Below are 25607 nucleotides of genomic sequence, written 5' to 3' on the forward strand. Positions count from 1 at the left end.
CGTGTGGATCGGTAGCCAATTATTATGACTATTTCCCAACGTCAGATGCTGCCGTTGCTCTAGCTACTTCCCAACAGATAAGGTGTGTTGTGGCTAGACACCAATACCTCCTCAAAGTGCTACTGAGCCGTGTTGCAACTGATGCCAGACCACCGCTGTGAGAGCTGCTGTACAACACAGAACTGCAAGCCAACAGCACATCTAATAGGATGCTTGTCTCTCTAGCCTCCAATATCCCAAACAAACAATAACATCAATGCCTCCTTTTTCCCCGATAAGGGAAGAGGAAAGAAGCTCTGAAAACAATCTATCTTCTTCTATCTGAAGGCAACTGCAGAGGCTAAAACATTACTCGACAGTTTTAACTCTCCAGGTAAACATCTACTTCCAGTTAAAAGCTGGTTCAGAAAAAAAGAAGACATGTTTGCTCGTTCAGCTTGCTGGGAATACAGTTCCAGGCTAAAAACGGCTCCTTATTAATGTTTAGCTGCTTATATATTCTGCTTAATTTGTTTGACCGTTTGTACACAACCTGCCATCCCTCCAGCAAGGAAAAGTAATGAAGGCAGCACTTTAGTTCTACAGATTTAGATCAACCATGCAAAAAAGTAACAGCTGCAGCAGATTTAACACTTTCTTAACCTACAGGCCATAGTTACCAAAAATCCTTTGCAAACTTTCAATGTAAGATTTCCTTTTAGCTGTAAAAGCATGTGTTTAAATATTAGATAATAGATTGTGTGGCTAATAACTTAGGTGATGAATGTAAGATACGTACATTTAGGGACAAAAGCAAGTGTGTATTTATTTTGCATATTTTACATATTTTTTTAACTCTTGGACCTCAGTCTCACTATCATAAGGAAATGCTACCTCACTATGGTGTGATTTGAGCATCAGGCCTCAGCAATGCAACATTTGGTGGAACTACAAGGCTACTGAAAAGAAACTTTGGGGTGTGAAATCTACTCATTACACAACCACCACCATATATATTTGCTGTGATTATCAAATGTAATGTACTTAGAAGGGATGCACGATATTGGGATTTTGGCCGATATCCGATATGCCGATATTTTAAAACTCATGTAGCCCATAACCGATACCGATGTTAAAGCTGGACAAAAATAAGTAGTCATTGAAAATAGCAGTTTTGTTATCCATTTCTGACACTTAATATACTCAAATATATTTTCATATGCTGATATCAAATGGATTTTTAAAAACGCTGTATCGATCTATTTTACTTTCAAAATCTCGTGAAATTTCATCATTCTGTTACAAACTCTCGTGATATTTTGCAAATTCTTGTGAGATTTTGTTAGTAAAATAGATCAATACCGCGTCAATATATCAACATATAAAAATATGGCAAAATTTCGTGAATTTTCGGGGGATTTTGTAGCATAACGATGACATATAGCAATATTTCATTAGTAAAAGAGATTGATATGGTGTTTTTAAATGGCAATATATCAGCATATGAAGATATTGTGATATTTTAATGTATCAATATTTTTTCCCTCGTCTTTAGAAGTTTTTAAGTCTGTGCATCCCTAGTATTTAGACAAAAAAACTGTTTGGTGATGAAAGACAAAGATTGAACTACTTCGCCAAAATGACAAAACGGCTTGTCATTGTGAAATTGAGAAGAGTATACACACTATTAAGCAAGGTGGTGGAACAAAAACGCAGAGTCTATTTTGTTCCTTGGTAGAAAGTTAAAACTTAGACACAGTTCAGTGATCCAAAAGAGAACACGTCGCAAATATCAAAACTGTTTTTGTAATAGATTAAGAAGCCTAAGAGCTCATTTAGCAAAGGATGTTGATCTCTGTTAAAAATTTGTGTGGTCAAGGTGCAGTTCTAATATCTATCCAAATACAATTGGAGGTGTATTAACAGTAATTTAAAACATGGACATAAATTGCTTCTATAAAAGGGAGTTGTTAACTGAAAACTGGCAAACTATGTTTCAACCGTAAAAATCTCTTCCTTTCTAGTTTAAACGAAAGAATTTCACTGAACAAAACAGACATTTAAGTCAAAATAGTATAACATTTAAGATGAGCTACAAGAGCTATTTGAGTTTCAAGATTTCAGAGTTCTAATGTACTTATTATATATATATTAGAGCAATGAGAACCCAGAGAATCAATCAAACATTCAACCTTGAAATTGCAAACATGGGATCCAACCTCCTGAGCTAATTATCCTTTGCAACAAGAGAAGAAATGGAGCTGTAATTCTGCTTCTGGTAGAGCAGGGCTCTTGTTCTCCCCCCAGAGCAGAGCAGCTTCAGCCTCTAAGCAATTGAACATTGTAATGGTGACCACAAATTCCTATTGGAAATTTTAATTTTTGCCTGACCTTGAAGCACAGGCACTAACTATTTATGTAGATCAGATTTACTTATATCTTCTCAAAGATTGGTGTAAAGGATCTAAACTATTCATATAAACAATTTAACGGATTTGAGTTTCTTTTTTTTAATATTCTCTATAACTGATTTGTGCTTTAGTTTAACTGACTCCAAATTCCCAGAGCTCTGTGCTCTGTGAACCCTAAAAGTTTAGAATACTCATAACTTTTGTGGAAACCAATTACCTCATAGTTTTTGAGTATTTATTTTTGAATTTATTTTTGAATATTTAAGTTTAGAGTACCTACTTGTTTTACATCATGATAAAAATGTTGTAAAAATATAAGAACCTCAAATATTCCCCTACTCAAAAACATTTAGGTAATCAGTCTCCAGAAATGTTTTGAGTATTCTGAACATACTTGGGTTTAAAGTGTTGATTAAAACACCTTGAATTCAGCTGCTTTAATAAACACAAACATCCTGGGATCAAAATATTGTATTTTATACAGTATATAAAATCTTTATGTACCTTCTATTTCCTGAGCCATTCTACAAAAATAAAAGATTGTGCGCACCATCATTAATTGCATTACTTCAGTTATTCTCTAAAGTAGAATCACCCTTTGTGTAGTTCAGTAAGGAAGGAGTTATTTTCCTCCTCCAACCTGCTAACTGTGGGATGGAAGTTGAGGTCTACCATCGCCCTAACACTCACTTGTGGTCTGCAGTGAGATGATAGTGGCTGAACTCTTGTTCAACCTCTGTACCAGTGACATTTCCTTTCTGTGTTTATGCTCCAATGACCAAAGGTAGACCTTGTTTCACCAAGAAAATGAAAAGCGAAGCATTAGGATGCAGATGTAGCACTTAACTGATAAGCTGAAATGCGCTTTTCAAGAAATGCATTTCTAGCTAATAAAAAAAACAGAAAGGATGAAAAGAGTTTATGAGATTTTTTTTTTTCTTTTGGGGGGGGGGGGGGGGGGGCTCTGTTACAAGACATGTGGCTCCAGTGGCAGGGATGAGAGGCTAATGTGCGTAGCAAGGCACCCTGGAACCACATTAACAGTGGATCAATATTTTTTTCAAAGCTCACAGCAGAAGTCTGACTCTGTTTTCTCGGTTGAAAAAACACTTTAACAGTCTTAGAGAAGACTTTCATCCCTCTGGTGGAGCACAGGAACATCTTTAAAAAGTAGACTTAATTCAAAGTAATGTGTTATTAATGGAAAATCACTTCTCTTTCATTATATAGGTCTTTATGCAACTCAGAAGCCATTAAGATCACATGTACCTTGTCTTCCTGCGTAAATCTGCTTTCATATAGACTGTATGTAAAGCCTTTTGTTCCGCCTTTATTGCATTTATGGCAATTAGTGATTGTTTTTTATTAGGTGTTAGGTATTCTAAAATTAAACAAATAACAGTGTAATCATATTTATTTAAAGGAGTCATCACCTGTAATCTCTGACTTTTTCATAATAAAACTTTTTGCTTGTGTTGTGCTTCAGTTAAATCCAGAATACTATGAGGTGCACAAGTGGTTTGTTTTATTTTTTTACACGTAAAATTAGTGGGCCTTGTGCAAGAACCATTTGTATGTACAAATTCGTTTTTTTAAATCGCTTGTACGAGTGATTTAGGATAAAATGTTGCATTTAAACATTCTTCGCCTATTTCTCAGGTATGAACATTGTTTTACGATTGCGCCAGGATTGATATTTAGCTGTAAACAAAACCTAGTTTTCAATAAATGACTACATTTGTTGTGACTTAGAAGCAATTGTCAAGCAATTTAGACTCAATATATAAAAGCAATTTTATTTTCACTTCTGTATGAGTGCAAATACGGTATCTAGAGCTCTTGTAATTTATTCCCCGCTTCTCGGCTTTTACTGGTCCTATTCAGCTGCCCAGCTCTCATTGAGCAGATCCTCCATCTACGAACCTTTAAAGGTTTTCTTCTTCATCTTCAAATGTCATTTGTATGAATTAAAACCTTCTAACGAGGTTGGGAATCATAGCCCTCCCATTTTTATGTACCCTTATACGATATTCTGTGGGCAGTAATTCTGCAGATTTACATTTCTCTGCAACTAACATTCACTTATGCACAGGTAAACTGCATCACGTTTATGAGAATCATTTAGGATCATTTACTTAAAGGTATAGTAGACAATTTGCATGAATTTTTGAAAAGACCCACTCTCTCCATTTAAAAAAAAATGCACATGCACAACCCTGTTCCCGCTCCCGAAAGGGAACGCCTATTAAACGTGTGCAAGAGCATGCTGGAGCCCATTTCTCCTCATGCACGCTCTGCTTAAAAGTTGCCATTTGCATCGCTCATATAAGCTTACTTTCCAAAAGAAGATTTGCAAGTTTTCCACTATGTCAGACTCACCACTGGTAAGTGAAAATGGGGATGAGCATGTAGGAGGGGCTTACATAAACATAGCGCCAGAAGACTACTAATTTTGATGATCCACCAAAAAGAACATCCTCCACTATACATTTAATTTAAGAATGTTTGTTGAATCTCATATGTAGCATTCGTAAGAGCATATGGTAGGAGAAAAAAATAAGACAAATTTTTAACAAAAATATGAAAATGTTGTTGCATGAGTCTGATGGTTTGGTAAAGCTAACACAACTGCGCTCTCTACAAATCACGATTTTGAGCCTTCTACCTGAAGGACCTTAATTAGGTCATTACTGGAAAGTTCCTAGCATCAGCCACCTTGTTATCACCATTTCTGTCTCTGGTTATGTAACTTTTTTCCCCATTTGTGTAAGAAAGAAGGAAATTATGGTAAACAAACTAGAAAACCTGCAAATGCAAGCAACGCTAGAGCCATGTGAATGAGCATACTCTAAATACAAGTGCAAAACATCAGTAATGCTGCATAAAAAGATATAGAAATGTGCCTGAATGAGCTACATTTGTTACTTTTTTTCTCCAAAAGGTGAATAAACATCAATTTAAAGTCAATTTCAGAATGCTTGTCTTTGTAAAAAAAAAAAAAAGGTTATAAACGTTTGATAAATGTAACCAAATCATTAAATCACTTGTGATTGTCTTGATTCAACAGTCTGCAACTAAAGAAAGGTATATTGTATTTTTTTATTAAGTCTGCTGTCTAGATACTACTTTATAAAATAACTGATTTTCTGAGTTATTTCATTTTATTATTGCAGTGACATAAAAAGGGAGAAGAAAAAAAATTGTAAAAATACATGTACAGTATATAACTTGTTATTATCAGCAAAACCAAGTGATCCACAGGTACTGAATTAGTTGAGGGTCTCAGAAGGGTCTGTCATCCTTCACCATCATTAAAATTGATACTGGCATGTGCTGAGGAATTACTGAAACCTTGAATTGCACTTTCCCTCCTTGGTTACCTTTGCTGCTCACTTTGCTTCCCTGACCACGCTTCGGCTCTGCCTGCTCGCCTGTCACACATCAAAACAGCAGCCAGCAGCAACAGAAACCAAAAAGAGCAGCTGTGAGCTCTATCGTAGAAGATTTATTAGGCTGCATGCATTTGCATAGTTACAGGTTGTCAAAATAAGACAAAAATATAGCATACAATGAATACAATTCTTGCATAGAAGAAAGACTATGTAATAAGGTGGTATTACAGCTTTGTTAGACTGTCAGACATGGTGTCAGCCAATTTTTTGGCACCTCTGTTAAAGACGTTCAAAAATACAACAGTATAATTCCGCACAGTAAGTTGAAAACATATACCGGTTTGGATGAAATTTGTTCTGTTGTAAAAGTTCCAAGGAAGAGATAAAATTGTGTTTAACAAATGCAATTGCTTCAAAGTTATTGGTACCCCTAAACACTGGTAAAAATTTTGTACAATCCCCTTTGATCTAAAAGACAACAATTACTTTTCTCCAACATTTCACATGATGAGGGAAAACACACAGCAGGATGTGAATAAATGTATTTTTATTTGCACAATATCTAGATAATCCAGAGTCTTAGCCTCTTTTTTATACTCTCCTAATCTCATTTTATAGAGTAAGATTGCCATAGAAGGTTGATTTTGTGATTGCAAGACTACCCCAATGTTGATAACTTAACATAAAGAGTCTTATGTGATCAGTTGTGATGCAGTTCATATTTTCTTGCTATGGCTGCAAGAATTTTATTTAAAACACAGTTTTTAACAAGTTTTCTATTTTATATGCTATTTAACAAAAAATGCAGGCACTTTGCAAGAAAACGTTCATATACGAAGGGCCTAAATTGCCTTTCCAGATATTTTTCTCATTTTTAATTCCTAAATCTCTTTGATAATTTGTTGCTGAAAACCTTAATTGTCTTATATGTATGCAGGTAAAGTGGGAGAATGTCTTATTCCAGATATTTTGATGCCAAAAAGGATTTTTTGTTCACATTTCCCCTCCAAAGGACTTTTTGACATTTACAATGCCTGATTACCCAATGACCATGACCCCAAGATGCAACTCTTTGCTTCATTCAGTAAGTTTTTCTTTAGCTTCCTTATTGCCCTTCTCATTGTGCCAAATCAAATTAGCATTTTGGAGCATATAGCCTAAATATGTGATATCTAAGGAGCCCTTTGAGGAAAAGTTAAGAATCCGAAGTGAGTTTTATTTGTGGTTGGCTTGCAAATGAGTGTTACAACAATTACCATACTTCGCCAAAGTTTTTACCCAAAGTTGTCAAACATATTTTAGCAAAGGGTATGAAGCAATTGTACAAGTTAGACAAAGTTCCTAATTCTATTATTATTTATTTTAATTATAAATGTTATTATGAATTAATTTCCCTTCTCATACGGGCCCCATAATAAAATCTTTGATGTCTTATTACCTTTGAAATGTTAAAGCATTATATTGTAAAATAAATTCTCCAGTTTCATATATTTAGTTATTTGAGGTAACAATTGTCATCGTTTTGGTTCTGTTCAAGTTTAATCTGTGAGTTTTCATTGGTCTTATTTCCATTTTTGTGTTCTAGTTATTTTTGATTGTATTTGAGTTCTTAGATACACTATATTGCCAAAAGTATTTGCTCACCCATCCAAATTATTGGAATCAGGTGTTCCAATCACTTCCATGGCCACAGGTGTATAAATTCAAGCACCTAGGCATGCAGACTGTTTTTACAAACATTTGTGAAAGAATGGGTCGCTCTCAGGAGCTCAGTGAATTCCAGCGTGGAACTGTGATAGGATGCCACCTGTGCAACAAATCCAGTCGTGAAATTTCCTCGCTCCTAAATATTCCACAGTCAACTGTCAGCTGTATTATAAGAAAATGGAAGTGTTTGGGAACGACAGCAACTCAGCCACGAAGAGGTAGGCCACGTAAACTGACGGAGCGGGGTCAGCGGATGCTGACGCGCATAGTGCGAAGAGGTCGCCAACTTTCTGCAGAGTCAATCACTACAGACCTCCAAACTTCATGTGGCCTTCAGATTAGCTCAAGAACAGTGCGCAGAGAGCTTCATGGAATGGGTTTCCATGGTCGAGCAGCTGCATCCAAGCCATACATCACCAAGTGCAATGCAAAGCGTCGGATGCGGTGGTGTAAAGCACGCCGCCACTGGACTCTAGAGCAGTGGAGACGCGTTCTCTGGAGTGACGAATCGCGCTTCTCCATCTGGCAATCTGATGGACGGGTCTGGGTTTGGCGGTTGCCAGGAGAACGGTACTTGTCTGACTGCATTGTGCCAAGTGTAAAGTTTGGTGGAGGGGGGATTATGGTGTGAGGTTGTTTTTCAGGAGCTGGGCTTGGCCCCTTAGTTCCAGTGAAAGGAACTCTGAATGCTTCAGCATACCAAGACATTTTGGACAATTCCATGCTCCCAACTTTGTGGGAACAGTTTGGAGCTGGCCCCTTCCTCTTCCAACATGACTGTGCACCAGTGCACAAAGCAAGGTCCATAAAGACATGGATGACAGAGTCTGGTGTGGATGAACTTGACTGGCCTGCACAGAGTCCTGACCTCAACCCGATAGAACACCTTTGGGATGAATTAGAGCGGAGACTGAGAGCCAGGCCTTCTCGTCCAACATCAGTGTGCGACCTCACAAATGCGCTTCTGGAAGAATGGTCAAAAATTCCCATAAACACACTCCTAAACCTTGTGGACAGCCTTCCCAGAAGAGTTGAAGCTGTTCTAGCTGCAAAGGGTGGACCGACGTCATATTGAACCCTATGGATTAGGAACGGGATGTCACTTAAGCTCATATGTGAGTCAAGGCAGGTGAGCAAATACTTTTGGCAATATAGTGTATTTCTTGTTTGCCCTCTGGTGTCAGTCTCCTTTTCCCTAGATCCCTTCTTGCTTCTGTTCACACCTGCTCCCAATCTGCTAATTAGTCTGGTCTTTGTTTCTCTCTCCCATATACAGTATTCTCCTCCTATTCAGTCACTCTTTGCTGGTGTGTTGTCATTTCTTTGCCCACTTGTTGTAAGTATTCCCAATTCTCTATTTTTGTGGATTCTGAGGATTTATGGTTTGGATTTTTGCTTCTGTTGAACTTTTTGTAATTAAATCTTTAAGAAACCACTTCAGCTTTTATGTCTGCATTTGGATCCTCCTGTCAAACCTCCACCCCCACCGCGACAACAATAAACATTCAACCATTAATTTTTAATAGACCATTATTCCATAACCTAGGGTTTCTTTTCCCTCACTCAAAAACTATTTTCAGATTAAAGAATGAGGTGTTTTTTGTTTGAAGTTATACGACTGCAGCAAAGAAATTAAGTTCTTATAAGGATTTTGTAACAACTTAGTTTTTATCTGGTGTTGTATGTATAGTAGCTGCCAGTCTATTGTTTACATTATGTCACAGGTTAAAAATGCATCTCACATTTCGTATGCTTACTTGTTTGAAAACTACTTTCCACATAAATATCTGCAAAATTCTCCTGTATTTTTTTCAAGCAACGCTTGATAAAGGTGAGACAAGCATACATGTTTTTACTATCAGATGTCCCTCTGGCAGATTACAGTCTAATCCACTTAAAGATGGTTCCTGAGGCATTTTACCTCAAATCTGTGGCCTTGTCTCTGGAAGCAGTCTCTAGTGAACCTATTACATTTAATCTCAACAAACTGTTTGCTATTTTTCATCCTGAAGACAAGATATTGCCAATATCTCATTGCCAGGAGAGCAGCCTATATTGAAAGGGACTTAAGCAGGGCCAGTAAACTCTATCCGACCTTCACTGGGACCCATCAGCAACATCTGAGCTTGGTCCAGGCCTAGAGGCATGGGCAGGAGGTCAGTGAGTGAGCTGAATTGTACTTTGGAAATCCGTATGGACTATTTTTGATGATATCAGCACTGAGCAAAACATAAGGAGTGCAGGAAAACAGACAAAGGAATGGGTTGGTTGATGAGGGTCCCAGCTCTATTTATAGTTCTTTTTGAAAATCCTTTCCTTCTTGCTATTCTTTTGTTCTGTAGTCTGAAGATCAAGAACCTTAAATGCATGGGATAATGCCTTGAATTCCTTCTAGATAGGGCATAATTACAGAGACAAATTGTAATCCCGATTAGCCCCACTAGCACTTCCAGACAGTTTACATAATCACACTGAGATAAAGTCTTCATCAGTGTCTCGCTGACCAGATTATAGTGTGTTTAGAACACACCTGATTACTCCAAATTAGTTCCAGCAAGTCAGATCAGGTCAAACATCTGTTTAGCCAACAAGTATTGATTTAAGTAATGTAATGTATAACAAGTGTGCTATAAAAAAACTGAACACATTTATCCTCCAATAACCAGATCCAAACAGTGGGGCCAACAATCTTAGAATTCTTAGAATAAACCTGCTTCCCATTTGATTCAACAAAACCACTAAGCTGCTCCTTGTTTCGCTGCCATTCATATGCACAAAGCAGGACGCACCCTTCATGACAACTAACCACAGGTATCATCTGCAAGACTAAAGCACTCTCTACCATAAGATGCAATTTCTACTAAAAACTGGCAGGTTCCTTTTGCAATGTAACATAAACATAAAAGACAATGTCAATGTGGCATATGTTTGGATGGCGCCATAAAAGGGATCCAGAAGGACGATAGTTGTGCCTTCATGTTTGCTCACTTCCCACTGTCTCCTTTGCCAAACAGTTCTATAAACATTATTTTTTTTTTTCGTGACCGATACCCTTAGATCAGTCATCATATTTAATTTTTCGTTTACTTGAAGATCATGAGGCTTTTTACATCCCTCAAAGAGTGCAACTTTAATAATAAAGGTCATTTACTTCTAGCTAGTCTCTACTAACTCTGCATATTAAGAAGCTGAATATTTTGCCTAGTCTTCTTCGATTAATGGTTAAAAAAATATACGCTTGGATGTATCAAATAGTGGAGTTCCAATACAACTGTTTAATTTCCGATACAATACGGGTATTGTAGTTTTGAGAATTGCCAGATACTGATATTAACCCGATACGATATTAGCATGATTCATACCAGTTTGTATTTCTTATTTTATACTGTAGTATGTTGATCAATTAATATTACTAAAACAGTGAGGAAAAGTTAAAGATGCTGCCACCACTAAGGATGCAGATGTTGTGTTTGGGGTATTTCAAGGTGCTAGTTGATGGTTTCCCCTTACATCTGCGTGTAAACCAAAACCTTTTGGTGTACACACATGTGGCATCTTCTCCCACATGTTTGCTTTTTATTTGATGATAAACTTAAAGTTTGATCTTGCTGCCTTCAACAGTAGCTTTCATATGAGCACTCTTCCATAAGGAACAGATACTGTAAGGGAAGTGAACAGGCAATACTAGCTTGTCCTATTAACTGATTATTATAATTGGGCTCTGGATCTCTGCAACATATACAACAAAAGTCCCAAAATGCTGTGATGGCCTTTGGTGTCACTGCATCTTACGAAGAATTTAATTGTGGTATAATCTGATCAACTCTTCCAAAACCTTCTGGAGGTAACCTAGTTATGTTCTCAGCAGAATTATATAGCATACTAACAATTTCCAAGAATCTGTGTTTTCAAGGTGTGCAGCTAACTATAAAACACAGTTTAGCACTATAATTCTTAAGTTGCATGCATCTCTCCTAGAAGTTTAATAAACTCCCCATATAATTAACTGGTGAAGTGATAACTAAAGTAACAAGTTAAAGGACCATTCAGTGTTTTGGAATTTTCCTGAGGAGGATGGTGATAACTTTGGAAATTCAACTTCATAGCATGCATGAGGGTCCCAGCTCATCTAATTTCATATAGAGAAGGAAGAAATCTCAAATTCCACTGTACAAACTCTGCTCCATAGGAATCTTTTTTTAATGGCATCATTATCTTAGCAGGAAAAGTGAGTCATAGGCCAGATCTAGTCCATATCTTTTTTATCTATCCAAACACTGTGTCAACTGTCAGAGTAGAGGAACAGCAGCTGCTTGCTATTTCCTACACAGTTTTCCAAAAACAAAAATGGAACCCAGGCCTTTTCCTCCTCCTCCTTTCCCCCTACTTCCCAAGCCAATTCCCGGCTGGCTGCCTCCCTAATAAGTAACAGAACTAGGAGGATTGGCAATGGCCTCAAGGTTTGACATTGCCTCAATGTGGGTGGTGATGAAACAGCACAGTGCCCGACTCTGCTCGACTCAACTTGGCTCGTTCTTGGTAGGCGCGTTACGCTGCACATCCACCCCCAATAGACAGACACAAGAATTACTCACAGTGACAAAAAAATGGGGAATCTGCATGTAAATTGATGTGTGCTCATATTCTGAAACACATACAGGCATGCAACAGATAAGTAGTCATGCACTCTTGCTCTATCCGCATCTGAATACACACACACACACACACACAAGCAAACGTTAGGAGGCTTTAGAAGAACCGTTATTGAATGTTTCTTTCCTTTTAGGTTTATTTCCAGTCTTTCACACCCGCAATCACAGAGCTTCGTGCAGAGGCTTCTTTTGACTGGGGAAAACATTTTTCTAGGTTATTGTTGGTTACATAGTGCCACAATTGGTGAATAAATGTACTAAAAGACCTCTAAAATATTAACAGGACCCTCTATAACTGTAGTATTATATTTTTTACAAAGAAGAAACCAGTTCATATGTAGACTCCACTAGAAAGAAGCAAAACGATGAGGTTAAATAAATATAATTAGATGTTTTTTTAATGATACTAATTGAGTTTTTCTTTTATTCATATGGTCATATTTGTTTCTTTTTCATTTGTATTCTAATGTGTTATCTGTTTTATGTTTCTGCACACATTAGGACAGATTTCAATATGTTTTATAAGCTAATCAAGCTCAGGTCATATATTTGTTCCAATAGGTGAAACTGTGGCCATAACTGGTTATACTTTGCCATTTAATCATGGCTTTTATCATCTTTCTGTAATTAATTCTAACTAAACATATTCATTATTAAATGACAACACTGTACATGCTATTTTGGACCGTTCACATTTCTAATGAGTCATTAGCTGTTTTTGATCAAGCAACATGGCTCCCCACCCCAGATGAGCTTCTACCAGGGAGCAGCAATAAGAAGGTTCTAAGAAATAATTGACCTTATAGTTTGACTCTGAATAATAATGATAATACAAATGCTGAAGATGGCATCTGAGTTACCAACTAAAGCACAAGGTAAATGGCTATATTCATATTATCGTCTGTAGTTTAAATACTATAGGTTGATTAAGTTAGAACTAGATTAACGTGTACAGGACAGAAATTAATTTGAACAATATTAAGGTTCATGAAAAAAATAATTAATAAGAAATATCAAAAAGGGGGTGGTTCAATATTTGACTTTTTTTCTCCTTTTTTTGCATTACTACCCCCATATTAAGCAAATAATTAAAAACAGAATTATTCCGACCGGTCAAATCTCATGAAACATAAATATTACTTGTGATACATAATTGGTGCAAAACGAAAGGCTCCCACTCAGAGCCATTTATGCAAGAAAGGAGGGTGTTCCAGACAGAGCAAGAAAAGTTCCACCAAAATTGTACTAGGACCAACAGCACAGTTAATAAGGCCAAAATTAGACCAAAATTTTTGCAAGCTTCACATTAATTTGGATTTGGATTTCAATTTGATGTTAAAGAGAAGTTGGCAAAACAGCATAGTATTTTGAGTTTTTAATTTCGTTTAAATAGAATAAAATCTGGATTGAAGGCACCAGATAAAATGGAGGGGATGTATTTCCAGTATCCTTTTAATTTGTAGGATTTAAATAACCGAACCAGAGATTGGGCACCAGCTGCAGCAAGCATTCAAGCTGCTTTAGAAAGACCTCTCTGAATATTAAGGAGACCACCTTTCACCTGCGCACAGTGGAGAGTCACACCATCAGCCAAATTGGTTCCACTTATTGCCTTGGGCACTGTCTGGTTTAAGTCTCACTAGTATGTCTCAAATCAGGAATAAATAGTTTAAAACTAATCTTCCCAGAAAAGAGATGTTGGTTCTTTCCTGATCAATAAAAAAATCTGAATAGAAATCTGCAGTGGAATCTCTTCAGCCCCAACAATTCACTAGTTAGGCTACTAAGCAAAGCAGCTCACGTAGGGTATCAGAAGAAGCGTAGGCTACCGCAAGAATCTCTATTGAGCGCTCAGGTCAAAGCCCGCATTGAGTGCAAAACCCGCCAAACTGCGCCCTTTAAAAACTCCAGCAATCTGGGACATTAAAGCTTTTGATTTCTCACCTGCACACGCGCACTCTTTCACACACGCATGACCACGCACGCAATACGCACAGATGAAGCGCACCAGAAAAATACAGAGAATGCTGCAGTGGCTCGTACCTTTCACACAAGTGAACATCAGTGAAAAGACGAGATTCCAGAAAACAATTCCGGTCCTAATCCCCATCGTTTTGGCTTGAACAAAGTGCCCCCGGCCACATTTAACGCATCTCCTGTTGAAAACGTCCCGCAGCTCAATAGGTCCTCCGTAGTATCCGTCTCTGTAAATCCCCTTCATGTTCTCAACTACAGCATTTAAGCCAGCGCAGCCTGCTGCTTTATTATTTTTTTTTTTCGTCCTGTCGGCCGGTGCAAGTGGAATCTCTCCTTAGAGGAGAAGCAGCAGACAGAGCCGCCTGCCGCGCTGTGTCAGCTGAGAGCAGAGGAGTGAGCGAGTCTGGATTTTAGGAGAGGACCACAGCAACCTGGACGAGGGCTCAACCATCTCTGCTGAGAGGGGCTTCAAGTGTGAAGATCTCTAATAGCGCGCTCCCACACTTTCTCCTCATCATCTCCTCTCCTTATTCCCTACAAAGCGGATGAGGCAGTATGAAGGCTTATACCTTTATCGATCAGTAATCAAACTGAGCTGAGTCTGAGAGAGAGAAATTGTGATGGTGGGGAGGTGGAGAGAGAGGGAGAGAGACAGAGTGAGAAAAAGAGGGTCCTGTCTAAGTATGAGTTGGCTGGTTGAGGGTAACAAATCATGAAGTGGGAACATTGAGGTGTGGGTGGCGAGGAAAGAGAGAGGAGGGGGTGTCTTTATGAGCAGGATGTAAACCCTTTAGAGAGAAATGAATCCTGTTTAATGGGAGCACGTGGTTCATATGTGCGCGTGTGTCAGAGGAGGAACTGTTCAGAGGCGCACAGCAGAAACCCACCTTGTTGGCAATCTCGCCATAACTCTGATTTTTTTTTTCTTTTCTTTCTTTTTTCTTTTCCATTTTGGAGATCGAGCAGATCTCTTATTGGGAGTGATGGGGCTGGGCAATTTGCAATGCAAAAAAAAAAAATGGGATGATGACGGCGCAAAGAAGCGCTGCTCAGCTGCAGTGTGGCTCTCCTGCCATCTAGCTTCAGAAGAGTCATCGACCTTTACTTTGAATCTGGGAGTAAAAAAGGGCGGGGGAGGCAGAAAGACGTGAGGTCTCATACATCAATCGGCCATTCAGACACATAGCCTTGGAAAAGAGTTCATACCATTGAACTTTTCTCAAATGTTCAGGTATTACCCAGATTTTTTCATTTCTGTTAATATATGTCTGATAAATCCACGCAAATTACATATGAGGAACAAAACTGATAAATGCTGAGACTTTCATTTATTTTTTCTTACAAACATCAATCTAAATTGATTCATTTTTATTCAGCAATTCACGGATCCATTAGCTTCTGTTCTTGCTAGATTTGTTATGACTACCTAGACATAAAACTTTAGATTCTGCTGATTATTCCCCCCAAAGCCCAAACTGTCTTCGAGGAGATGAAAAGTCTTTATGATCAGCAGTTTTCCATTTTTTTTTCATTAGAATCTAAGTCTTAATTTAAATTATAACACCTGTGCTTAGACCCGCTCCTTTGTTGTTGACTATGTTTTAAAATGGTTCCAGTTCCGGCAACCTGATGGTGCCAACACTATGACAAAGCTGAGTTTAAAGCTATCTGAAGTGTAAGATTTTTTTCAGCTTGAGTGTTCTATGTAGGCCCTTAAGATTTTAATCTTATCAGACTTTGTCATGTGTGGTTGTTATGCAAAACGTTTCTTTCCAAATGCTTTTTAATTTTAATGTGTGTTTCTAGCTGTTTTTAATTAAGCTTTTTTGTTACTGATTATTAAGCATGTGAAAATAAGTGTAATTCAGACTAAATTTAGGGTTTTTCCACCTGAGAGCTGCAGGATATGAATGACTTCAGATAAGGACTGAATCCATTATGTCCATTTATCTCGTTTTTAAATATTATCCAATTAATAAATGTGGTTTAAATGACCTTTATAAGAATCAATATTCTGCGCGCTATTAGAAAGATTTATAAGCATAAAGTCAGCAAAGGGTAGTTCATACAGAGACTGTAATGAAGGAACTGTTGCTCATGACAAGTCCTAAAAGAAGCATAAGAGCTGTCCATGGTACTGAAACTATGGACCAGTTGAATTGTGTTGCATCTGTTGACATTACATATTTCTAACAAAAAAACTCACACGACATCATACTTGAAACAAGTAAAAAAATGCAGTTAAACCCACTGTGGTGGAAAATTTTCAGTTTATCAGCAAAGGACAGTTCTGTAATAAATGAGGCTTGAAGGCACTGTTGTTGATGACGTCCTGAAAGAAGTATACAGTAGGAGCTGTCCATGGTACTGAAACTATGGACCAGTTGAATTGTATTGCTTCTATTGACATTACATATTTCTAGCAAAAAAGTCTCACAACATCATACTTGAAACAAGTAAAAAAAATGCAGTTAAACCCGCTGTAGTGGAAATTTTTCAGTTTATCAGTAAAGGATAGTTCTGTAATAAATGAGGCTTAAAGGAACTGTTGTTGATGACATGTCCTAAAAGACACACGAGGGCTGTCCATGGAACTGAAACTATGAACCAGTTGAAGGATGATGATGTTTTTATTGATTGTTTTTTTGATAAAAACAAAGTAATAACAAATCATTCTTGAAAAAGAAATGTAAGAAACACATAAATATTTAAAAGTGGTATTGCTAAAAAATATTGGTTTGTTTAATAATGATGTGGCTAGACACTGAAGAAAATAAGAAAACATGTCAGAGATGTAAACAGGCTTGATATCTGATTGGAGGTTTACCTTCCAGCAGGACTATGACCACAAATGTATAACCAGAGGAACAGTCTAAGGGTTTAGATTCACGGATACCTCTGTCTTTTATGGTCTCAGTCAAAATGCAGACCTAAATCAATTTGAGAATCTCAGAGAGACATGCAAAGTGATGTACTATTTTATAATGTTATGTCACATAAAAGTTGTAATGATAATTTTTTTGTGAGGAATTGTACAGTGGGAAGTTGAATGGAGCAGTGTGTTTGTTGTCCTTTGACACACAGTGAGGAATAATTTAGTAATAATTCAACTAGAGGCCAGACTGAGATACATAGAATATTTACTGCAAGACTGGGATACTTTAAGATTTACTTGGGATTATTTTGGAATAAATACCCCTGAAACTTGTTTACTCAGATTCATGTTTTATTCATTATTTATTAAGTTCTTAGGAGCTCAAGAAAATATATTTCACAGCTTAGTGAAAACTGCATTTTACGTGTCGTTCTGAACAGCTTGATATCAATCTAGCTCATTCTCCCCGTACAAACTGACTCTCTACCACATAATGATACAGCTGTATCTTGACTCCATTCCTCTGAAGAGCTGTTTGTCACAATAGTTTATGCAGCAAAGGCGAGCCACTGTGTATCCGGCTCTGTGAAGGGGAAGGCCTCTTATTCCCTTCTGGTATCAAAATTCCTCAAGTGTCTACAGGCCCAGAGGAAGTTGCTGGCGATAGATTGCGAGGCCACGCAGCTTGTCTTTACCAGTGTAATCGACAGGTGGGCCCAGGAGAGTGGGCTCTGGTCATATTGATGTCTTTTGCAGGCTCCGACTTGATGCTTGATGAGCAGTGAGACAGATATTCTGCTTGACCCTCATAATCACCAAAAAAGCTTGTGTCCCTGATTGCAATGATAAGTCATATACGCCAAATACACCAAACATGAAGCTGCTGCACCATTCTTATGTGCACGTCTGTCATTCAGTAAGTATTGAGTGATATCTTCGCAAACATTTGTATGCTGTGGCTCAGATTAAAAGTCAAACCATCTGTTTAATGCAACTTGAAGCATTGATCTTCATATTTAACTGTACAGGACTGGTATGCTAACTAGCCTAATAATGTGATAGCCTACCGAACTAGGATTTCCCCCCTGGGTCACAGAAGGTTGCAGTTGTAAATGTATTTGATAAGTTCTGATGAGCAGAGGCCATGTTTATCACAAGATTCTGTCTAATGCATCAACATAAAATCATTTCAGAGGGCGTTTTCATGCTCTACAGTAGTTTTTATACATATGAATGCCGCACATGCATATGGTGAGCATGACTGCATGTGTGAGTCTGGATAAAAGCATCAGATTATTTGTGCGTATCCAATACTGGAGGCCCTCAGTGTAAATCCACGTTCATAAACACACGCTTGTATTTTACACATGAGTTGCATATTGTGTGCATTTATTCTCTCTCTCTCTCTCTCTCTCTCTCTCTCTCTCTATATATATATATATATATATATATATATATATATATATATATATATATATATACACCCACACCAGAGTCCCTCACACTTGACTTTTAAGTTTAAAAATCTATGAGTACCTCAACTTTATTCTTTAACTTTCTTTAAGATAGTGGTACAACATATATGTATTTTATGTATTCAGGAAGGAAATAGGGCGGTGAATAATTTCTGAAACAACATTCTGCGGCTGTTAAAGCATCCAGTGGGGTGAATCTTAACCAGCTCTTCAGATCTAGACTCAAATTTATGCCCATTCTTTTTACTAATTTTTCTGATCGAAATGAATGGAAAGAGTTGTGATTCTAAAGTGGGGGAACAGTGGGTCAGGATTTTGACTAGGTCATTCTAACATATGAACATACTGATCCAAGCCACCCGACTCCAGTTCTGGGTTTATGTGTAGGTTTGGTGCACTGTTGAAGGTGAATCTCTAGTGCATGCCCTGTTTCAATATTCTTATTAACCGTCAGTGCTTTTTCAGATCATTGAATCATTAAAGCATACGGTCTAGTTTTATTTGACCTGCACACTTTCTTTCCCATGTCTTAAGCTAAAGTAGATGCTTAATGTGTTCCTTTTATGGGACATGAGAAAGGTCAATACAGATTCCTTAGAATATTCTTTCAGCAACGACAACTTATTTAGAAACTTAAAAAAAATGCTTTTATTTCACTTTATAATCATAAACAAAGTTTTGTTTGTTAATAACACAAAATCCTTATAAAATATAGCAAAGTTTGAAGTTGTAATGTGAAAAAAATGGGAATCCTTTAAGAAATGTGAATACCTTTTCCAAGGCACTGTCATAGTTCATATTTTTCTTCATATTTGTAGAAGCTGTGAATTTCATTTTCACACTAGATGACCTTTCCTCTACTCCAGGGCTTTGAGATGATGGGCCATAAACAGATTATGACTGAAACAAAAAGAAATGAAAGAGTGAGTTGGGATTTGAAATCCAGACACGCTTTCCCCTTTCGCAGAGAACCCTCCTTGAGCTGTAATTTCAAAGCTAACAATTAAACAACAGCACACCTTCATTCTTCATTGTATGGTTAGCTATGTGGAGATGAAATGAAAAGAATTAGCATTTTTTCCCAAGTGTGCTTGGTATGTTCATCACCAGCACAGTTCAAGCACTTCAATTCAGGGCAAAACCCAGGGCCATGAATCATCCCATATAGTTTACTGTAGTCAAAATAAATATGGATAAAAAAGGACATCAAAAACATCAAAAGCCTTTCTGATCCTTTAATAGTTAGAGGGCATCTTAAAACATGAATAACAGTGTTTTTATGTGACATGATAATCACATATGAAAATATGCACCTTGTCTGGAAATCATACCCATTTTATGTTATTACTCCAAGCTTTCCCAAATTGTTCTATCTCTTCTTTCTGATTACATTTTATGAAAGTTCCACTCTGATCCCAGCTGACATAACCTGCTCATATGCCTTGTTCATGCATTTGACATAAAAAAATGTTGAGCTTTTATCTTCTGAGAAACGTCTGAAATAGTAATATGAGAGAAGCAACAGGGAAAGGGAGATAAGAGAACAAGGATTTCACAGAAAACAAGGGTTAAGGGAATTGACTGGGGGATGATGGCAAACATAAAGGTGCCAGACAGAAAACAGATGTGAACTGAGGGAAGTGAGGGAGTGACAGGGAAGGGCAAACAGGAAGGAGGGCAGAGCAAGGATGAGCGAAGTTTGGTGTCTCCTAAAAGCAAGAGTTTTTTGCCAGTCAGATGAAGAAGAGCAAGGGGCAAAAACCAACTCTCAGAGGCAAAGCCGGTGGTCTTCCTTTCTTGGAAAAAATATACCATAAAGCATACATTAACATGCATGTATTTAAAAACAAAACTTTCTTTTCATATTATCCATAGCAGGATCACAGTGGGGACTGGTCCTAATCTCTTTTCCTCATAGGGTGAATGGCAGTGTACAACTTAACAGGATACCATTTCATTAAAGGTCACAAAGACAAACCAAACCCCCATGTGGTTTATAGTAACCAATCTGAGTGTATGATCTGGTAGAATTGTTTCTGTAAAGTGCCTTGAAATGACATGTTGTGAATTGGCACTATATAAATAGATATTTTTGAGTCAAATTGTTTTGTTTTTAGACTATAAGAGGAAGCCAAAGTCTCTGGATAAAACCCATGAATACACAGGCGGGAAGATGCAAACTCCATGCAACCCCCTGGCCAGTATTTTAACCTGCTGTACAGGTTTCATTTTAGGTACAGAAAAATTAATGAAAGATTATTAAAAAAGTTTGCAGTAATATACATTTCTAAAAAAATAAACATCACAAATAAAATTGTAATCGCAATTAAGTAGAAAAAAAAGAGCACTAGGGAACCTTAAAGAGTTGTTGCAGGTTGATGATTGACAGGAAGCAGGTTCCCCAGCAGGATTGCTTTAGTTAAAACAATTCAATCCATTACCAAACTTTTTTATGAAGATGAATAGATGCAGAATGTGTCAAGATATATTTTGCTGTTTCCAGGCAACTGTGTCTTAAATTTGGAGCAGCTACAAACCAAAAACGTAAGAGTGTGACAATGAAAGATAAAACATGAGATGAAAAATGACTTTAAAGCACCAGGAAAGCAAAATAGATGTCTTGAAAATCACAAATGCTCCACAGACTAGAGGAAAGTTAATGGACAGAAATGGAGTTGATGTTTGTGAGCAAATTACAAGTAATTGGATTTACGAACAGAGTAGTCAAATGTAAACATCATTAAAGCTACAAGTAAGACTCTTCTGTGTAATTAATACAACTCACTTTAAGGACAATGTTTCATCTGTGAAACAAAAAGTCATGTTTTTCAGTTTTTCCATTTTTTTTTAATCAAACATTACGTTTTTCAACTCACATAAAAAGCTTTTGCATGGAAATTAGTCTAATGGCATGATGTACACTATATTCTTTCTTCTGAGTATGTCGATTTCTATTTTTCTCATATCCTGTGTTTTTATCCCATTTTTAATCAAATTCCTCAAATGTATTTACTTATACGTTTTTTAACTCTGCAGTAAAATGTCTGAGCTGTTTTGGAGGATTTTCAAAGACTTCAGGAAACTCCAGGAAGTATTAAAAATAGTGCATGGCCGTTATCGGCATTAACGGCATGCAAAAATCGGCCCATAAAAAAAATATTGCTGTTAATCTATTCTCATAGTTGGGTTGGGAGCTGGGTCTATATTAATGATGACTTAGACCTTGATATTGTAGCTTACTAGCCATCAGGTATGGATCTCACGCTGAAACCAAGGTCCAGTCACAGAGTTCTTTATTTATGCTGGTGAAGATTCTCAGTTATTCAAGTCATTGTAGTCCTAATGAAGTTAAAAAACGAAGTCCAACGGTTTGTTCTTTTATTTATGTAATACAAACAAACAAGTAATGCTTGTTCTATTATACAGTATCCGAAAGGAAACATTCTTCCGATGGTGCCATTGTTAACACTTACAACTGTAACCTCCAGAACATAATGTTAGCTTACCATGAACAGACTATAAACATAAACAACCCTCCTTAACATAAAACTAGGATAAAAAAAGGTGATGTTTTCTCCATCTTGACAGTAACTAGAAGCCCTAGTGGCTACTGCAGCCTTACAGGATATTACAATGACTGCCTGAGTGACTGGTGGAAAATGGAGAAAAAGAGCTTGGACTGACTGACACAAATCTACTGACTGTAAACAGTTCATCATGACCCATTATGTAGGCCTACAGTTCAGAATTAATGTTTATCTGAATAAACATTGATTAAACACAAATACGTCTTACTGAATATTATTCATTTTCATCACCAGTTATCACAGTAGAAAAGGGTTCTCAAGCAGTCTGTATTCATTTTGGAAACAGAAGATGAGCCCCTGGTCTAACGTGCCACCTGGCTAGAGAAACCTGTTCAAAGACTTTCTTTTACTTGTTATTTAGGTAGCACACACATATCATCCTTATCTTATTTTATTTTTTATCCTTATTTTATTCTTATATCTTATTTGTGCTCACAATCTTAGATTCCTCTCTTCTGTAAATGGTTACACTGCAAGAAACAAAATTCCCCACAAGAGATAAAGTAATTCTGATTCTGCAACACACTGTTTAAACTGTCTAAAACACACAAATAAGAATTTCTTGTCAATCAATTATGGGTCAAAGGCTTCAAAATCTATGTCAAAATCCATCAAATTCACCCAGCCAAATGAAGGTGCTAACGCCTGAGATTATGTTCCAAAATAAGAGCAGTAATTTTATATGTATATTCTTATTCTTTCTTTTACATATTTGTCTTAAGTTATTTCACAATCTCTTCAGCCTGTTGTAATTTGTTCTTTTTTTCTGAAGGTAAACATTTCAAAATACACATCTCCTTTCCTCTTATTAGCTTAAAATACTTTTAGAAATGTTTTGATAAGGATGAGGGCCTCGTGAATCATCATAGCCCAAATAAATTACTTAGAATTTCAAATTTAAAGCCCCTCAAAGCCCTGTTTGTGTGAAGTTGCTGTCAATTTTGTTGCTAAGCCATCTATTTTCATTAAATGATTTCATTTCAGAATAACAGCTGGCCATCTCCAGATGTGACTGAACCTCGTTGATGTGGAATTTCAGATTTAAAACCCTTAAAAATCTCTACACTCAGTCACTTCAAACTATGTTGCTGCCAATATTGTTGCTAAACTATGCAGTTTGTGTGAAGGCTTCTATTTCACAATGACAGTAGAACACCTCCAGATGTGTCTCACAAAGTTTCATCCACATCTGATGCCAAATTCCAACATTAAAGCCCTACAAAATCAAGACATGCTCTAAAACTAAGTGCATTTTTAAAATTATACACTTTTGGGCTAGTGTTGTTATAGAGGTTCAAATATTAAAATGAAAGCATATTTAAAATTGCTATAGTAATCCTAACATATATTTTTTCAGATTGAGTAACAAACTGACCCTCTATTTAGTTACCTACTGCCAATTTCAAAACTTTCTACAATTTCCCTGTTGGATACATACCTTAGGATCATCCATGATCACATATACTTTCATACCAAACAGGATTAACATTTTGAGTATTGTAATACTAAACCATAAAAAATATGTATTTACCTAATTTTTAATAGGAGGCACAGTCTGGATGGTTTTGCGATGAAATACAGTTTTTTAATTTTTCATTTCCACATAAGATGCGGATTAAACTTTGTGAGTCACACCATGAGGTGCTCTGCTGTCATTATCAAATGGGAGTATTCACTAAAACCAGTTTAGTAGCATCTTTGATCCAATTGATTCTGTGTCTTGACTTTGTGTCTGTGTCTTGACTTTCATTTGTAAACTCCAAATAATCCATCCATTTTCTGACATGCTTATCCCTGCTGGGGGTGCGAGGGGTGCTGGTGCCTATCTCCAGCTGTCTACGGGCGAGAGGTGGGGTACACCCTGGAGAGGTCGCCAGTCTATCGCAGGACAACACAGAGACATACAGGACAAACAACCTTTCACGCACACACTCACACCTAAGGAGAATTTAGAGAAAACAATTAACCTAACAGTCATGTTTTTTGACAGTGGAAGAAAGCTGGAGTATCCGGAGAGAACTCATGCATGCTCAGGGAATCAAAACCTGGAGCCCTCTTGCTGCAAGGCTGCAAGGCAAGTGCTACCCAGTGCAACACTGGGCAGCAAAAATTCCAAATCACATGTGGATAAAACATTAATTCTGGAATGGAATCATTTAGTGAAAACAAATAGTTTAGCAGCAGTGTTGACAGCAAAAAGGTCAAATAGATTAGGTGTAGAGATTTTGCGGGGCTTTATTTAGAAACTTCACAGCAGAGATCAGCAACTTAGTTCAAAGAGATTAGGTGTAGAGATTTTGTAGGGCTTCAATTGTGAAATTCCACATTAGAAGTGGATGAAACTTTGTGACTCACGTTTGGGTGTTTCATTTCCCATGAAAATATTCACTGAAAAAAGGTGTTGCAACAGTATTGAAAACAACTTAGTTCAAAGTGTCTCGGTGTAGAGATTTTGTGAGGCTCGAAATTCCACATACCGGTAAGTTCTGGATGAAACTTGATGAGTCACATTTGTAGGTTTTCTATCATAATTCCAAAATTTAGATCAGCATTTTGGCCAGGCTAGGGAAGAATGGAGCTAGTTATAAATACCAGGGTTCTTAGGCTGCACATCTTAATGAACCTGAGTGGGACTGTTAACACCACCCATATTTAAAAAAAGGATCTGCATCTTTCCCTCTTGCTGAAGAAAGAACTATGCTGAAAAGCCTTTCCCCATTGCACAATATGGAGCTTCTTGACCTATGGATGTACAGCGTGGTGTGACAGCTGCACTGCATCCAAGAACAAACAACTAGAACTAGTCATCAGAACAGCTCAGTGCATCACTGGTTCCTCCCTTCCACACCTACAAGAGATCAGTCTCCTATAACAGACCACAGAGATCCTGGACTATAAACCACACCAGGACACTATCATCCAGCCAGCCTGCCCTCTGGCAGACTCAGAGTCAAGTGTACTTGCACCAACAAAACTAAGTAGAGCTTTTCAACATCTCTGTGAAAACACATTGCTGTAGTAACACACACACACATACACACACAAACCCACGGTCCAGTATATGGAGCAGTGCACCATTGTTTGTACCAATATTAACAAAGACTTATTATCAAACAATTGTATCTGATATTGACTTAAATAAAAAGAGAGGCTACCAAACCAGATTTTGTTGTATCCTGTACATGACATTAAAACTTTTTAATCTTCTTCTTCTTCTAAATTAACTCTCATATAGAACAAAACAAGGTTTCACTGGGTTAAAGGGAATCAGTCATGTGGATGATTGGATACATGTAAGAGTCAGTGATGAAACCCAAATTTGCAGTTTCCAGGTAGATCATGCAGGGAGTTTGCTTTACACTACTAAGCTGAAACAAAGATAACTGCATTTAAAAAAAGCAAATGAATCTCCACCATTGGTAATAATATCTGGCTGTCAGGTAGGGAAGCGGTGCGGAGGGAACTCTGCTTACTTATCTCTACAAGAAATGTGCTGGTAAACAATAAAATCTTCTCAATTCACAAATCAAAGGTAGTGTTGTTGATAATGAT

General features: G+C 37.2%; 1 protein-coding gene across 3 annotated transcripts in view; it reads right to left on the reverse strand.

Annotated features, from left to right (window-relative positions):
- The window catches only part of LOC119777104 (CUB and sushi domain-containing protein 3-like), a 319759-nt gene extending 304988 nt beyond the window's left edge, over positions 1–14771 (reverse strand). For all 3 annotated transcript variants that reach the window (XM_038275900.1, XM_038275898.1, XM_038275899.1), the window contains exon 1: positions 14185–14771. In XM_038275900.1, coding sequence (XP_038131828.1) covers positions 14185–14362 — 178 coding nt within the window. In that variant the 5' untranslated portion in view covers positions 14363–14771. The remainder of the gene's footprint in view (positions 1–14184) is intronic.
- Positions 14772–25607: the final 10836 nt, after the last annotated feature.

The sequence above is a fragment of the Cyprinodon tularosa genome, unplaced genomic scaffold (genome assembly GCF_016077235.1).
Source record: "Cyprinodon tularosa strain WSP-4 unplaced genomic scaffold, ASM1607723v1 ctg98, whole genome shotgun sequence".
Taxonomy (NCBI): Eukaryota; Metazoa; Chordata; class Actinopteri; order Cyprinodontiformes; family Cyprinodontidae; genus Cyprinodon; species Cyprinodon tularosa.